At 43.4% G+C, this 18,779-nt stretch overlaps 1 protein-coding gene across 35 annotated transcripts in view; it reads left to right on the top strand.

Moving 5' to 3' along the window:
• The window catches only part of LOC106577623 (receptor-type tyrosine-protein phosphatase delta), a 645,315-nt gene that overhangs the window by 455,219 nt on the left and 171,317 nt on the right, over positions 1-18,779 (top strand). For all 35 annotated transcript variants that reach the window (XM_014155859.2, XM_014155852.2, XM_045701361.1 and 32 more), the window contains one exon: positions 16,553-16,723. In XM_014155859.2, the coding sequence (XP_014011334.1) occupies positions 16,636-16,723 (88 nt within the window). In that variant the 5' untranslated portion in view covers positions 16,553-16,635. The remainder of the gene's footprint in view (positions 1-16,552; positions 16,724-18,779) is intronic.

The following is an 18,779-nucleotide window of genomic DNA, read 5'->3' as shown; positions in this document are numbered from 1 at the left end:
GGATATTATGGATACATCATTATGTTATGGATATTATGGATACATCATTATATTATGGATACATCATTATGTTATGGATATTATGGATACATCATTATATTATGGATACATCATTATGTTATGGATATTATGGATACATCATTATGTCATGGATATTATGGATACATCCTTATCTTATAGATACATCCATATGTTATGGATATTATGGATACATTATGTTATGGATATTATGGATACATCCTTATCTTATGGATACATCATTATATTATGGATATTATGGATACATTATGTTATGGATATTATGGATACATCCTTATCTTATGGATACATCATTATATTATGGATACATCATTATGTTATGGATATTATGGATACATCATTATGTTATGGATATTATGGATACATCATTATATTATGGATACATCATTATGTTATGGATATTATGGATACATCATTATATTATGGATATTATGGATACATCAGTATGTCATGGATATTATGGATACATCATTATATTATGGATACATCATTATGTTATGATATTATGGATACATCCTTATGTTTTGGATATTATGGATACATCCTTACGTTATGGATATTATGGATACATCATTACGTTATGGATATTATGGATACATCCTTACGTTATGGATATTATGGATATGCCCTTATCTTATGGATACATCATTATGTTATGATATTATGGATACATCATTATGTTATGATATTATGGATACATCATTTTCATATGTACATCATTATGTTAAGGATATTATGGATTTCATGTGGCATTCAAAATGGTCCGGTCCTGTCCAGTTTTAGTGTATATGATTGCGAATGCAACTTTATGATTGCTTAAAATTGACCCTGTTTTGAATTGAATGGGCATTTGCCAGGAATAGACCTTCCCTATGCACTGCTTTAAAATTTACAATCAGAGAGTAGCCTTTGGTTGTGATGGCATTTAATGATAGCAGATAGAAAATACAACTATTTTAAGGTTATCACCTCAAAATGACATCATAGGAACACTCTGTTGCAGCATCAGCATTACAACACACACTCCTCCCCTGGTAATTGCCCGTTACACACAAAAGTAAACATCATAGCCTCTAGCCAATTACAGTCTCTAGGTGAAGCCCTCAGTCTTGTGGCCATTACTGGACAATCTCTGTCATAGTCAAGCATTCAAAGCAAGGGGTTGGAGGGGCTTATGTTATAATCAGCAATATATACACACACACACACACACACACACACACACACACACACACACACACACACACACACACACACACACACACCAATGAAAACACACAGGCGTTTACAAACACACACATACACACAGGTGTAAACACACACGTACACACAGGTGTAAACACACACATACACACACAAACACGCACAAAGAGTTCTGTTCTTCCCCTGCTTAGAGATTATGGAGCCTGCATTCTCCTTACCAATCTGCCATTTATGTGCATGAGTACATTTCAGCCCTTTGAAGCTTATTGTCACCTTGCCAAGCTCCTTGTAAGAACAACAAAGGCGAAGGAGTTACTCAGCAAAGTTTAAAGCCAGTGATTAGGATAAGACTGGCTCCTCCCCCAAACAAACAGACGGCAGCCAGTCAGGCATTGCCGTGTGGCGAGAAAACCACCTTTTGAGGTGAAGAGATGAACCATTATTTGTCTCTCACACCGAGGGGAAAAAAATGAAGTGAGAGCTAGCAGGAGAAATGAGGCATAGGTGAATGTTTCAGACACTTTGTTGCCGGACAGTCGTCCTTTGAGCCACAGGCGCCATTGGGACAGTTTGTTTCTGATGTTTAAGCTCAGATGGGTGATAGACAGCTTGTCAAGTGCAAACTGAGACCGTTGTTTTCTTAACAGGTGAGGAGAATGGGACTTTGACAAAAGAAGGCATTTTCTGGTGCTTTTGTGATCAGTGAGGAACATAGCTGACTCTATCAAAAGCTCAAATATACCCAAGAGGGATATCAGATTTGTTGAACTGTTATGGTGTCTGACTTCGCTGTTTAACTGCTCCTTCGTCAACACACCATGTTTCGAAACCTCAAAAGGCAAAGGCGTGTTGAGTTTGATTAGGTTCAGTTCCCAGTTTTCACCTCTCACCTGTAATTGTGCAATGGAACACACACTGCACATATTGCATGCATGCTTGTTTGGTTCTCGCCCTTCATATATTTGGCCTATTCTTTGTTGTGGCCAACAGGGTGCAAGGAGATCATCCAAAACTTGTGAAATCAGAGTGTCACTACGCCCCTGAGCACCTTGGCATCTTCTCAACACCAGTCCCTATCGTTGAACATTTATGAATCCCCAGGAGGAGGGACAGTTTAGTCGTAGTAGCAGTTAGCATCTGCTAGCAGCCCCAAGCCATTCCAAGTAGCTCCTGTTTCCCCAATGCTGCTGCAAGTTAGTGACACCTCAATCACACGCAGGCTAACTGCCAGCGACTGGCCAATGCCCTGACTGTCCCCCTGAGATATCTCTTTTTTCTGGTAGTCCCAGAGAGATAGATAGGGAGAGAGGAGCGAGAGAGATAAAGACTGAGGATCTTTAGTGGAGGGACTTGCGTGTAGCCAGGCCTGAAATCAGGTCAAATTGTTCATCAGCAAACTGCAGACTGTGTATTCTCCCCCAATGGTACGACTACAGTGGAAAGATCAGGGGCTCAAGCATTCTCTCACTGTACCTCTCCTTACCCAGCCATTCTCTCAGAGGCCTCTGTATGTATACCAGTCCCGGGTCTAACTATGTCAATTGTCTTAACTGCCAGTTGGTATCAACTGTTTGTAATTCTTTTGAAAGAAGAGAGGGGTAGAGTAAAAGTTAGCCATTTTTGGTGTTCTTTATGATTGTGAATCTTACCGTTTCACTGGTGTGGAGTGAATGAGGGTCTGGAACAATGTATTCCACCACACTCAACCTTTTGGATAAATGACAACTATAGCATCCTCAGTTGACTTTGTCCACGACCTTTTTTGAGCTGTCACAATGACTTTTTGGATGTTAGCGATTCTGCAGATAAAAGCTGTTTTTGACGTGCAGGTAAAGACTGTGGTTTTACAATCGTAACTCTGCCACGAGAATCACATCAGATCAAGCTTCAGAGGCCAGCCATCACGTCCAATAATTGTGTTCTCATTGCTCCTGTTCAAGAGATAACAAAAATATACATTTCCTCTTGTTTCTCCCTCCCTTGTCTGACACATTTGTTTTGGTTGCAGCGCTGGAAATGGATGTGGCTGACACTCAGAGTGAGAGATAAAAGGATAACTTTGATGGCTGACAATGCTAGCGTCATTAGCTCGCTTGCTCTTTTTTTTTTGTCTGGGGTTGAAGGAATTGTCAGGGACGCTGTAAAATGATGGGTATACGCAGTTTCCCGTATTGGAATCACTTCATTTCAACAGCAGAGGGAAAATGTTTTGACTTCTCCTAGCTTCCAACAACAATGCTATACAGTATGACTGACACTTCACACAGTAACACCAAACGTTCTCTGTGGTGTCTTTGTCTAACTACACTGAACAAAAACATAAAGGCCGCATGGAAAGTGTTGGTTTCATGTGCTGAAATGAACGTTTGCTGATGTCAACGTGCCCCATGATGGCTGTGGGGTAATGGTATGGGCAGGCATAAGCTACGGATAACAAACCCAATTGCACCGTGACTAGATCCTGAGGCCCATTGTATTGCCGTTCGTCTGCCGCCATCACCTCATGTTTCAGAATGATAATGCACAGCCCCATATTGTAAGGATCAGGACATAATTACTGGAAGCTGAAAATGTCCCAGTTCTTCTATGGCCTGCATACTCACCAGACATGTCACCCATTGAGCATGTTTGGGTTGCTCTGGATCGACGTGTACGACAGCGTGTTCCAGTTCCCGCCAATATTCAGCAACTTCGCACAGCCACTGAAGAGGAGTGGGACAACATTCCACAGGCCACAATCAACAGCCTGATCAACTCTATGTGAAGGAGATGTGTTGTGTTGCATGAGGCAAAAAGTGGTCACACCAGATACTGACTGGTTTCTGATCCATGCCCCTACCTGATCCACCCCCCATAAGGTATCTGTGACCAATACTGTATATACAGTATTGCAGTCTAACAATACTCCACACAAACATGCAGGTGAAAGAAGAAGTATTTCAATCATAAAAGTAGAGCATAATTTGCATGGCATTAGCACAAGTGCAACTTTCCTTGGCTAATTACAACCGACTAAACAGCAGGGGTTTAGCGAGGCGTTACCACACACACAACAATGCCTTCCCGTACATGAAACAAAAGGAGAAGTTGAAAGGCAATACATCACGATGCTGGGCTGCATTATGAGAAAGAGAATGTATAGCTAATTAATTTCAGCGTTTGCCCGCAGTCTGACAGGAGACAAGCAAGTTCTGACAACTAAAACAAGTTTGTGAGCAAAGTTATGAATTGTGTAGTAACCTTTTGGAATGGTTGGCATTGAGTGCATTTTGTAGGTGGATGGTATTAGGCGATTGAACCACAGCTAGTAATTACAGACACATCCCACACTGGTTACCACCATGACCTTTAATGATGCCCCTCATCGTAAACATAACAGTACAGATGTAGGATCTTAAATTGACCTGTATTGTCGCAGCAAAATAATCCTGCAGCAACAAAATTTGAACGTTTAGTCCGTAATGTTGCTTGATTGGTGGTTAGGCTGTTCAAAATGAGGTCACATGAAAAGTGCAATACTGTTAATATAACCATGTGTTAGTGGGGGCTTTCAGTGAATTTATTTAAGTCACTAAGCTCATCTGCATTTCCTGCGGCACTAGAACATGATCATCAACAAAAGAGTGATCAAATTTAGATAATACATCTGTACATCTCACCACAAAAGGGTCATGCATGAAGCATTGGAGTAATTAGAGATGGTATGTGTCCCTAGCAGGCCTACTGTACTATATGTTGTAGTCCTTGTTAGCTTCTCTGAAAAAGAGCATCTGCTAAACGACATCAATGTACCGTCTCACACACACACACACACACACACACCTTTTCCCTGTCGTACCTCAGTGGCAGAATCTCACTGGCAGCGACTCTAAATGAAATTCTTAATTAGGATCTTTAAATAAGTAATTATGCAGTAGCTAATCCTCTATTCATGGGTCCTATCTCTCTTCAGATATCACTTGGGCGGGTAAGGTGGGTCCGGGCTCTACCAATGGGAGCTTCAGATGCCACATTGGCACCTTTGTCACAGGCAGCCATGTTAATGACAAGATGTAGACAGTCGGTTAATGGTCATTTAAACTCTTGGAAAGGAGGCTCTGCTAGTTGGGATGATGCACTTAGTGTTGCTCGGTATATCGAAACTTCGGTACTTGTTTTATACTAGAACAGGAAAAACGGATCAGTACCAGAATGTTTTGTGTGTGTGTGTGCATGCATTTAACTTGTGAAGATGCCTTAACCAGTATCAATAGACTAGAGATTTACAGTTCAAATACATGATTCCCATTATGTTGTTATGTAGTTAGATTGGTAAAAAAAATATATATAATATTCTATAATTATATTGTATAGTTAATGCATACAAAAATCAAATATTTCACCTGGTATCGGTATCGAAGTCAAAATGCTGGTATCGTGTCAGTGCAGACTTGTCTTTGTGTGTTTGTGTGTGTTTGTTTGTCTGTGTGTGTGTTTGTTTGTCTGTGTGTGTGTTTGTTTGTTTAAGTGTGTGTGTGTGTGTGTGTGTGTGTGTGTGTGTGTGTGTGTGTGTGTGTGTGTGTGTGTGTGTGTGTGAAAATTGGCATTATTCCTGTGGTTGTAGGTCTTTTAATTAATAAGATGTTTACATTTGCATATTGAATATACACTACAGTCTCACAATCTATGTCCAAGTGAGAAGAAAATAAGCTAACAGCCAGCGTTTCTCTGATAAATGGAGAAATGCCAGTGTAGGAATAGGCACTTATCAAACGTTCATTTCAAATGCTCTGTTTTTGCAAATGTGACTGGGAAGATAAAAATTGGTAGGGCTTATCATGTTTTCATAAGCTGGAGACATATGCCTATATTAATCAGGGTGAAAACTATCAAAACAAACATCAAACTGGTACGGGGACAGCCACAGCCTCCATCTAAAATGATTTCAAGTAATAGAGACAGAAATGTGCTTTTAAAGTAGATATGTACATTGTCATTGGAAATGCACTGGGAGAAGAGGTAGTGGGTCAAATTGCTTCCGTGCTGGCTTTTATTTGGCTTTGCAAACCGAACTGAGATTTGATTTAATTTCATCTCAAAACTGGGGGAGAAGAAAGGGTCTTATTCAGTCATTTTGAAAGTCATAAAAACAGTGTTGTATTCTAGTACTACAATAGGCCATCAGTTTAATGGGCTAGGCATTGAATTGAGGTATTCTTGATTCTTGCTAACGTAGACCGTTGTATAACAGATAAGGTCAATGTGGACAGTTGTTCACTCCTGTGTCAAGTGTCAGTGTGCAGCGGTTAGGACGGAGTCAGGCGCAGGACACCTATCTGAGTAAAAGACGTACTTTACTCGAAAAGAAACAACAATGATTTCCACGCAGGGAAAAACACACCAGCTCACAGATGTCTTGAACACTAAACAAAGAACAAACACGCACAAAACCATGTGGGAACCAGAGGGTTAAATAGGGAATAAATTATAACGTAATGGGAACCAGGTGTGTACAATCAAGACAGAACAACATAGAAAAAGAAATGTAGATCGGTGGCAGCTAGAAAGCCGGTGACGTCGAACGCCGCCCGAACAAGGAGAGGCACCAACTTCGCCGGAAGTCGTGACATCTTGCCTGTGTTCAGTCCTTACGGCAATGTGTGTCGCACTAGGTCCGCAAGTTAAGAAAGCACATTTCACTCCCACAGTCTGTGGGAACTGTAGCTAACATTTGTCCAAAGAGGTCTAAAATGATCCAGAAATATAGTGTTTTTATTGAAATGACTTGCTAAAATACACATCAAAGTAAATTTCTGAACAAATGAGTCCTGCAAAATCCCCCACAGGTAAAATAGTAAACCTTTTCAAGTAGGTTTCAACGTCTCCTAGGATGTTCTTTGAAGCGAGCAAAAGGAGCAACACAGCTTCATTGCTCTGTTGTTTATTCAACAAAGTCGCCTAATATTTGTGATAATATTTGATGCCCAGTCAACAGCCATGTTGGCAGCTCTCTCACATAACACACTCTGATCAGCTTGTGTTTTGCTAATAGGTCTATTGTGTCAGTTACAGAATTTTGCTGTGTGTGTGTGTGTGTGTGTGTGTGTGTGTGTGTGTGTGTGTGTGTGTGTGTGTGTGTGTGTGTGTGTGTGTGTGTGTGTGTGTGTGTGTGTGTGTGTGTGTGTGTGTTGTTTTTAAAAATCAAATATGATTCATGACAAAACATTAGCAGTCATAATCCCCTTTATACTCATGTCAAGCCAGACTGGGTAGCCATGTGGCGTCCAATCGACCGCTAACCGTGCGTCTCTAGTCTATTGGGAGTTGGGCACGAAACAACGTGCATAAACGTGCAAAACACACAACTTTGAATCAAGTCAAGAGCTGCCGGTACAACGTGAAATGAAATGACCTATCATGTGGGCATGTGGGAGGTAGAAACATTAGCCATACCGCTGAAGGTATAATACGATACATATTTATGCTAAAGCTAATTGAGGGGATATGGGTTGAGGGGATATGGGTTGAGGGATACACACTCCCTGCCATAGTTCAAAAGCTCCCGTGCATATAATGTACCGTTACATTTATCTCAGGGTATATCACGGAAATGAGCGTTTAGAAAACGGGAGATACTTTAGCATTTTAATAATGACATTGCCCTTGAGAGCAGTGTGTACACCTTAGGCTTTTCTTTACATCCTCCGTCTATGCTTAACTAATGCATTTTCATATCTAAAGCAAGCCCCGGCTTTGGTACAAATGCGGCTAAAATGTCACTGTGGCAAAATACCTTGATATTCAAAGTGATGAATGGTGAACTGGTTGTATGGGAGAAAAGGAGTGATTGTTGTGTTCCTATGAAAACTGCATTGGGAATTAGGGTCTGGTCTATGAAGTAGGAACTCATGCAATTGCAGTGGTTTTTCAGTTGATTTCTGCCACGCTAGTCACAGAGGAGTGCTGTTTTGTCTATTCAGGGGAACACTCCTACTCTCATGGCCTCTGTCTTTTCCATAAAACTGCATGAGAGCAGGGGCAGGGGGTGGGAATGGTCTCTCTACCTCTCGCTCCTTCCCCCCCTCTCTCTTTCTCTCTCTCTTTGTGCTCTGTATCTCTCTCCATCCACCCTCCCTCTTTTTCTCTCTCCATCTTCCTCTTTCTTTCCATCCTCTCTCTCTAGCTTCTCTCTCCCTCCTCATCCTTTTCTCTCTTACTTTCTCTATTTCCCTTCCTTCCTCTCTCTCCCTTCCTCCCTCTCTCCTCTCTCAGAAGTGATATTATTCATCCTCCCACAGACCGTGGCTGGGTGGGGGGTAGATGTCAAGATGCCCGGAGCGTATGGTGCAGAGACTATGTGTGTGTGTGTGTGTGTGTGTGTGTGTGTGTGTGTGTGTGTGTGTGTGTGTGTGTGTGTGTGTGTGTGTGTGTGTGTGTGTGTGTGTGTGTGTGTGTGTGTGTGTGTGTGTGTGTGTGTGTGTGTGTGACACAGAGAGAGAGAGAGAACGAGAGATTGTATATACATGCATGTTGCAGGAAACAGAGGATCTTGAAGCCCATACACGTTCTCGTACTCCGACCATCGCAAATTCTTCCATCCCGTCATCCCCCCTCCGGAAAACGACACCTCCAGACTGCTCTAGTGTGCCTAGGACTCTCCACCCTCTGCTCTCTGTTGTCCTCCTCTCCCTCAGTCTCATTCCACCACTCTCCACCCTCCGCTCTCTGTTGTCCTCCTCTCCCTCTGTCTCATTCCACCACTCTCTACCCTCTGCTCTGTTGTCCTCCTCCTCCTCTCCCTCTGCCTCATTCCACCACTCTCCACACTCCGCATTCTGTTGTCCTCCTCTCCCTCTCAGTCTCATTCCACCACTCTCCACCCTCCGCTCTCTGTTGTCCTCCTCTCCCTCTGTCTCATTCCACCACTCTCTACCCTCCGCTCTGTTGTCCTCCTCCTCCTCTCCCTCTGTCTCATTCCACCACTCTCCACACTCCGCTTTCTGTTGTCCTCCTCTCCCTCTCAGTCTCATTCCACCACTCTCCACCCTCCGCTCTCTGTTGTCCTCCTCTCCCTCTGTCTCATTCCACCACTCTCCACCCTCCGCTCTGTTGTCCTCCTCCTCCTCTCCCTCTGTCTCATTCCACCACTCTCCACCTCTCTCTCTCACTCTCTCGCTTTGGCACAAGCACAGACGGAGCAGGGGAAAAGCTAGCAGCGAGGCGCGCTCTCTCTCTCTCTCTCTCTCTCTCTCTCTCTCTATTCCCACCTCTCTCTCTCTATTCCCACCTCTCTCTCTCTCTCTCTCTCTCTCTCTCTCTCTTTCTCTCAATTCCCACCTCACTCTCTCTGCCTGCTCCCTCCTTCTCAGCTCCCTCTTTACCATTCTCTTTCCCTCCATCTCCTCCCTCTCCCCTGTTTTCTTGTTCATAATATGTAACATGATTTGTCCCTCCCCTGTTCATGCGGCGTAAATTGAATCCCACTGTTTCCAGGTTGGCGGCTGCTGAGTCTACTGTTTTCTCCCTCTCACACAATGGGCACTTGAATGCATCACATTTACACGGTAATGAGTTCCTTTCTACGTGAAACACGGCACTCATACAGAAGTGTCCTTCAGTGGACAGCGGCGACACGAGCACGACACACTATGCACTTCTAAATCGTCAGCATCAAGACAGCACACGAACTCGTGGCTCCTCAAGTGCATGGGGGAGCCCTCAGAGGCATTCAAGTTTTCTATATGATTGCATTAACCATGTGTTGGCCAATGTAATCAAGGTCAGCAGAAATACAAACAAGCAGTCACAGATGTAGAGTGTTGTGGTGATGTTATTCCCCTCCCTTGTGTCCCTGATGCTTAGCCCCAAAGCTTAGGTTCTGGGTAACCGTGTGTGTGTGTGTGAGAGAGAGTGTGAGAAGGAGAGAGTGTAAGAAGGAGAGAGTGTCTGGGTTTGTGTGTGTGCATGGTCTTTGTGTGTGTGTGTTTTCTTGCGTGTTTGTGTGTTTGACTCTGTATGCCAGTGTGCAGGGAAGCAGCCCAACAGGGCACTGGGATAATCACTCACCGGTCTGGTGGTCAAGGTCGTGTACTGGGGGACCATCCATCTGAACCTAACAGCTGCTGTGAGACGGGATAACGGAGTAGAGGAGGGGCAGGGAGAGAGAGATGCAGGGAGAGAGAAAGAGCGAGGGAAGGGTTAAGAAAGAACTAGAGGTGTTTTACTGTGGGTAAGAGAGAAAGAAAGTGAAACGGACAAGGAAAGAGGGACAGGGAAAATTTGGTAGATAAAGGAAGAAGAGGAGGGAGGGAGAGAGAGAGGGAGAGAGTGCTAGATAGTCTCATAGGATCATTATAGTAAACTGAGAATATACAGTATATATTGGCCTCTGTTCCATTGTTAGTTTTTCTTTCAGCTATATGGGCAAACACCAACTTGTTAAAACTGTTGTATTTATTTAAACTCTGCAGGTTGACGTTTATTGTCATGAATCGTACCCTGAAGGCGGAACTAGATAGGCCAGCTGCAAAGTCAAAATTGGCTATATTGTAAAAAAACCTGTGGGGAAAAAAGAGCTTTATGGTCTTAAGTTAAGGTCAGGGTTTGGCATTAGGGTTAGCGGTGTTTTTAAGGTTAAGGTTAGGTTATAAAATCAGATTTCATGACTTTGTGGCTGTGCCAGCTAGTGACCGCTCTGCAGAGCTGTCTCCAGGGTACGTCATGACACAAATGCCAACCTGCATAAATTCTCCCTACAGAGCTATAACCACAGATAGATACATTGCACAAGTTAAGCAACTCTTAGACATATCTATGGGTTTACTTTGTCAGTGACCTTTGGGGATTAGGTAAACAAACACAACTCCCTTCAGACAAACTTTACTTGGAGGCTTCTCAAAGTTCAAACTCCTGCTGCGAAGGTGAAATGGCTTTGGCATTTCCTGTACCCACACCTGGGGACACGATGCAGCGACAAGATCACCGTTGCTTCCTTCGTCCAGACACAGCAGGTGCTTTTAAACCCAATTACTGGCGCAGGAAATGTCACCCGAACCCAATAAGCTTATCTCAGTGTCTTATGTTGGAAGGCGTCACTCATAACAACAAAGAGTGGGACTCTAGAGAGGATGCTAGCTTGTTGTTAACCCTTTAGTGATTAGCCGCTAGGCACGACATAAACAAACACCTCTGACGTTCGAATAAACATGGAGACAACAGAGTAACTCGGGTGGGACGAGCATCTCTGAAAACGTAATTTATGAGCGTGGGAGGCTTGTTTGACTGAGGTCGGAAGGAGGGGGGGGAGTAAATAAGTTTCTCTAAGCCGCGGTTTGTCAGAAGCTTTCATGTGGAGGCTGCACTTGAGGGCATAGCTTAGCTTAGCTTGAGGGATGTTATTACACATGCCCGCTGATCTGGGGCGATGCGTGAGAAACGTCCCAGACGCCAGTCCTAAATCAAAGTGAGAGAGAGATGGAGGGAGCGATGGAAACAGAGTACAGAGACGGGAGGTATGAGCGAGTGAGAGAGAGAAAAGACACAGAGAAGGGCAGAGGAATGACAGTGAAAGACAGGGGGAGAGAAAGTAGAGTGAATGAGAGAGGCAGAGAACAGAAGAAGAAGATTTTGTTGGAATGAGAGAGATGAATAGATGAGTGGAAGGAGGCAAGATAAAAGACTGCTGCATGTGTCATGCATAATAAGTGCAGCCAGCATCCCAAGCTCATGGCCTGCCGCTCTGACTTATCCCGCACCCTTTTTGACAGGTGGGCGGACGGTTGCTAGGGGAAGTAATGCCTTTGTCGAGTGTTCCAACGGGAGACATTTTAACTCCAATCATATGACACATAGCAATAACCCAGAGGGCACCTTATTATTATTATTATTGTTGAATTGGTGTGAATAATTTTTCATGTAGCCTTTTCTCAACTCTACTGAAGTCATATTTCTGTTGAAATGGGTAGATTGTGAGGGTGAGGAATGGGTACAGGATACCCTATGCCCTCTGTGGAGATGCCATTTGACCTCTCGGTTGAAATAGGCGGGTGAGCGCTCGGCCATGGTACAGCGGTTTTGCCTTAATTATAGAGTCCTTGAGCGTTTGACTCTTACCTCTAGCGTGGCATCTGGAAACAAGATACTGTATAAAACATATAAAAGCACAGCTTTACCTTGCTGGAGTTAAGAAACCTGGCATGTTTACTTGTGGTTTTGGACTATGTAATGACTGCATTGTTTATGACAGGGCACTGAAAGGGAACATTTAATAAAAGGCAAAAATCTTATTTATTTTGCTGTGAGGCATAATACTTGGGCATTCTTACAGTGTGAAGCTTTTGATTTAGCCCCAATATAGTGGCATTGCAAGAGTTCTGTCTTTGCGTGTGTACACACAATTAAGGAAGGGGTTGACTTAATAGTTGGTCTTGGTATTTTTGTGGCCGCTTTGTTTTTTGGGGGAAGAACAACAACTGTTTCCATGTAATCCATTTTATAAGATGAGAAAAGCGTTGCATGCTATTCATGAACATAAAGAACCCCTTGAAACCCAATTGACGTGTTGAAGCAAAACTGAGGCAACATGCATGAAAGATGAGTCAAGGTTGGTTATGGGGTATTGTTTTTATCCAATGCCAATTTTTTCTTTTCAACAGTTGCATTAATATAATGCTCATGTTAGGATTTGGTTCCCATTAGTTTGGGTCATATAGTGGATATACTAGCACGCTAAGTTAGCACGCTAACACAGAATGTATCATTGTAGATGGAATTTGCTTCTATAACAGCATGCCTTCAGGGTGAAGACCACCGCAGCATGGCGGGGAAAGGGATCGAGGGTGAAGGATGCTGATGCTACAATAATGTGCTCACGTCTGTTGATCATCAAACAGTCATCTCAAGATGTTTTAACAAAAATGAGCCCAAGCGTCTTTTATCAAACGTTGTTTGACATTTCATACAGCAGGATAAAAAAAAAGCTCTTAAATAAATCACTAGTCATTGTTTGAGACACGTAGCTCCCACATGCAATAGAAGAAGACACTAAACGGGCTAGCCATTCTACAGAGAATCCCTCTCTCTGTTGTTTCCCTCCCTCCTCTATCAACCTTTTCAGGGAGTGATAAGAATCAGGGGAGAGAGAACGACAACTCACCAACCCTCCCTCTCTTTCTTTCTTTCTTTCTTTCTTTCTTTCTTTCTTTCTTTCTTTCTTTCTTTCTTTCTTTCTTTCTTTCTTTCTTTCTTTCTTTCTTTCTTTCTTTCTTTCTTTCTTTCTTTCTTTCTTTCTTTCTTTCTTTCTTTCTTTCTTTCTCTCCTCCTCCACTGCCTGGCAATATCTCCCCATTTTCTAATTAACATTGTGCTTGTTGTCTGCCTTTTGTTTAATAATGCATGATCCTATCACAACCCTGCTCTTTGAATGGAACACTGCTGAATAGGTACACAATAATAGCGCCGAGAGGCTCGGAAAGAAAGGACAAGATTTGTTCTTGTTTCTTTTCTTCTTTTGTGGCAATAAATGTTCAATGGAAGCATCAGCATCGCTGTATGTGTGAAATTTAACTGACACGTGAAACAGAGCGGCCATGTTGCGGAACGAAAGCTTTGGTGACAATGGTCAGAGGTAATATTTGAGGTAACAATGTGCCTTGGGTAACACAGGGAATTCTGATGTACACTACGAGAAAAAAGACATCCAAAAGGGTTATTCAGCTGTCCCCATTGGAGAACGCTTTTTGGTTCCAGGTAAAACTTTTGGGTTAAATACCTCTGTGGAAAGAGTTCTACCTGGAACTCAAAAGGGTTCTTCTACCTGGAACCAAAAAGGGTTCTTCAAAGGGTTCACCTATGGGACAGACGAAGAACCCTTTTAGGCTCTAGGTTCCAATTTCAGGATTGATTTGTCGGCTACTTTGTTCTCATTAGGGCTGCTTGTGTTCACATGGATGGCACAGCCTTCCTCTCCCCTGGTTGGTGCTTACGAAACATGCAGATGGCTTTGTTTGTCTGTATCAGCATGTGGAGGGAAGTGGAGGGAGGAAGTGAAAGGAAGGGAAGGCTGCTGAGTACTGTGTATAGTGAGGACTCCTAATGTCATGTCATTATGGAAATTCACACTACATTAATTAACTCAAAGGCTATCAACCCAGATTTCGCATGCAAAGCAAAAGTCAGGGAAGACGTCAGCGACCTTGATTAGAAGAGCTTTCTGTTTCTGTCGTTACTTACTATGGATTGCACTTCAGTGATATTCCTATCCTTTTACAGTGTTATGGAATAGAATGCACTATAAATACTAGTGTGTGCTTGTATGTGTATGACACTGTGTGTGTTTGTGTGCGTGTGTGTGTGCGCGGGTGCGTACTGTAGGTTGAGATTGCTTCAAATTGATTCTGTTCGCCACGCGCCCCCCGCTCACGGCCACCACAGGCCTCACGGCGGTCTGAGACAGGTAGTCACGTCTATCTCCCCACGACACAAATGGAGTGTGACAGGTGCACTATCTCCCTGTCTTTTCTGCCATTTACAGGCTACAGCTGAAGGAATAAAAGGGGGAGAAACGGGGAGAGAGAAGCGGGGAGATGGGTAGCAGGGAAATGAGGTACTTTGTCATCGTCTTCCACACTGATTGCACTTTTGGTTTTCTGGATGTTTTATTTGTTTATAAATCATCAGATAAATAGCCGGACGAATGAGCCCCGTGTGTAAAAGGATTATGCGATTCCTCTAATGCGTTTGTGAGGGTAAACAGTGCTCTGTCTGTGCCTGTGGTGTGGCTAATGTGCTAATGGTCAATACTATCTGTTAGCTAGTATTCGGTGCTACTCTGCTAAATGTCAAACTGTCTGAGGTCAGAGGTCAAATGATGTGTCCGTCTGATCTCAGCGTCAGTGTACCTCAAGCAAGTTCAACCATTTTGTGTGCGTTCCAAATACACATTTTAAGCACAGATCTACACACTGATTAGATATCTACAATGCCTGGAAAAGCGTTTTACATCTCAGGAACCAAATCCACATTATATAATCTGTGCAGACCTGCTTGGAAAATGTGTATGTTGGAATGCACCGTCTGTCTCAGATAATAGCCTCCTCCCATGCTAGGCTATCATGCTAACTGGCTATCATGCTTACTAGCTAGCATGCTAACTGGTTAGCATGCTAATGCTAATGCTAATACACTGTGTGTCACCAGAGCTCATGGAGCGGATTAGCTACCAGAAGAGTCCAGAAATTCATGACACCAAAATGTGTCAGTCACTATGGATTAAGCACTGGCTTTTGCAAATTCATGACGTGGAATCGAGTGGGCTACTTGCTAATGCTATCATGCGCTGTCAGATCAATTACCCCATCCACATAGCGGCTTTTGATAAAGGAAGGGGTGGTGAAACATGAGAGTGAACACAAGCCTAACCTACTTGGTCATACAGATTTTACGTGTACTTCAAGCAGTGCTTGATAAAGGAGGTGTTGGTTGCATACAGTATACGTTTGGCTAATGCTAGCGTACTCCATCAAACTGTATAGATTTGTTGCGTTCTCTTTTGTCCTAATCCATTTGGAGACACTTGAAGTTATTAAAGCTTCAGCTACTGGTGTAAGACGGGCATAAATATGAGGTGGCGCTGAATGGCTTTAAGGGTACTAAGAACAATGGTGGCATTTTGTCACTACGTAGTTTATGGATAGCACTGGTCTCTGGAGAGAAATCCACCAATATGTTACTGTCTCGCCATACGCTCAATAAAGAACGAAAGGAGACATTAGGTGCTGTGAGTTGAATGGCCAGCTATATGGTTCTCCAGGGACGGTTTGGGTTAGTTCCCCATTAGTGTTAATATAGTAGACTAAACAGGTTAGGATTCCGCTGCTAGCATGTTGAATGTGTGAGTTTTCTGTATGTGCATCTCAGAACCTATTTTTCTAACATTCTTCATAGCACATGGTATCAGTAAATGATTTAGCAAATGATGTAAAAGTCTGACATGGAACAGTGATGATCACAAACAAATAGTTCATTTGATTAGAGCATGTGCGCAAATCCTCGCTGCGAGGATAAAATTGCATTAGTGAGCCCTTTCATCTGTGTACGTGCGTGTGGACGTGCGCACACTAACATGCGTTCCGAAGTGTCCGAATATAGCCTGCGAGCACATCACCCTCTCTCCTCTTTAGCTGTCAGAGTCTGTGTGGGTATGTCAGAAATGTGCACTAGATAGATAAAGTACGAGAAGCCAAATCACTTTGTTTCATTCATGCCTTCACTCTCTTCCCCTCCCCTCTCTCCTTTCCTCCCTCTCTCCCCCACTCCCTCTCTCCCCCCGCAGGCTGTGAATATCCTGCATCTGAGAAGTCAGACCAGACTGACTCACAGAGCTCTGTGAGCCAGCACCACTGAGGCTGCCAAAGCATGCTGGTGCCAAGCTGTCCCATGATGCACATAGCTAGACCCGCACTGCTCGTCCTGGGTCTGCTCCTCCTTCTCGCCGACGCCGAAAGTAAGTGTCACTTTTCGTCACTTCTTCTCGTCCTCTCTTTCTCCTCAGTTTGTGCCACTGTAGGGATGAGAGAGGTCTCTTGTAAGTGGTCTTATCTCATTGTCACATACGCACACTAACAGTTATACACAAACAAAAACACAGCATTCTCTCTCTCTCTCCCCCCCCCCACACCCTGATGAGTACATGGCCATAAGTCCATTCCTCTATATTCTTATTCAATATGGAGATAACCATATATATCACCACAACATGGTGATTGAGTTGAAATCTGAGCACTGAGGTGTTACAACGGGTTTCAGACTCCAGTGAGTTTATCCTACTCCGTTTTCCCTGGTTAACACCGCTTCCCATTAATCACTACGTTCCAGGAAGCAGGTGCAGGTGAATAAAAGTTTCACACCGCAGGAATCTCCCTCTTCAGCTTGAATATGTTTGAATAGTGGAGCGTCCTCCCAAGGTCACAGACGAGGGAGCAGCGAAAGAGAAATTGATGGGCGGGACTCGAAACTTTTGGTTGAGAAATGTTCCCTGCAATCTGTTTCATTCTCTCCCATCTCAATTTTCCCCTCCCACTGCATATATTTCTCAGTGAGAGAGATGAATGGAAAAGTAAATTGTCACTTCAGGTGTGTCTAGGTTTTTATTGACTTTGCCATTTTAATCGTAGCAGCGTTTTATGTGCTTTCTATTGAGCACAACTAGCAGTCGTTTAGAATAGAATAGACCATGAACATGGACTATGTCACCATGAACATGGACTGTCCCCATGAACCTGGACTATGTCACCATGAACATGGACTATGTCACCATGAACATGGACTATGTCACCATGAACATGGACTATGTCACCATGAACATGGACTATGTCCCCATGAACATGGACTATGTCACCATGAACATGGACTATGTCACCATGAACATGGACTATGTCACCATGCACTTATAGTTTAGATGCTATGACTAATGTGTCATGCAAAATAAAATAAAGGAAAGCCAACTACCAGACATCCAAACTCGAGTCACCAGTGGGCATTCCACGGGGGAATTTGAGCACAGATGTAACCCATGAGACAACCACACATGCACTTGGCCATCCTAACCCCTAAATCCCCACCTTCCCTTCTCTCCCTGTTGCTGTCTGCGTGCTAACAGCTGATCTGATAGCCCTTTGGACAGCTGTGCTGGTTTATCATTTCCAAGCCAAAACAAACTGACCGTGAGGGAAGGCGACGGCAGTCCAGCAATGACTGAGTAACGGAGGAGAGAGGGGGTTGGGGATAGGGGATTGGATGACAGGCCAGTGTCCACAGCTGAGGTGTAAGAACGGAGATCCAGACCAATTTGAAGTAGTACATATTTGCTCAGGGATTATGTCTTCTCTCAGCTATATCCAACTACATCCTGCTATATCCAGCTACATCCAGCAATATTTAGCTATATCCAGCTATATTTAGCTATATCCTGCTATATCCTGCTATATCCTGCTATATCCAGCTATATCCTGCTATATCCAGCTATATCCTGCTATATCCAGCTATATCCAGCTATATCCTGCTATATCTTGCTATATTTAAGCAACAAGGCCAGAGGGGGTGTGGTATATGGCCAATATACCATGGCTATGGGCTGCTCATAAGCATAACGCAACGCAGAGTGCCTTGATACAGCCCTTAGTCATGGTATTTTGGCAATATACCACAAACATTGCTATTATAAACTGGTTACCAACGTAATTAGTGCAGGAAAAATAAAGGTTTTGTCATACCCGTGGTATACGGTCTGATATACCATGGCTTTCAGCCAATTCAGCATTCAGGGCTCGAACCATCCAGTTTATAATCAGATATATACAGCTATATTCAGCTCTCTCTTCTCTCCACCTTTATTCTTTGTTGCTATGGACCCGTTCTTGCGGATATTCCTTTTCTCTGTCTCCCTCTTTCTCTGTTTTTCTTTCACTCTTTTTCTGTCACTATTTTTCTTTCTCTCTCTCTCTCTCTCTCTCTCTCTCTCTCTCTCTCTCCCTCCCTCCATCGCTTTTGAGCCTGTGTGT

Source organism: Salmo salar, chromosome ssa18 (genome assembly GCF_905237065.1).
Source record: "Salmo salar chromosome ssa18, Ssal_v3.1, whole genome shotgun sequence".
Lineage (NCBI taxonomy): Eukaryota > Metazoa > Chordata > Actinopteri > Salmoniformes > Salmonidae > Salmo > Salmo salar.
The sequence above is the reverse complement of the archived record's forward strand: the minus strand, read 5'-3'. Positions and strand labels throughout refer to the sequence as shown.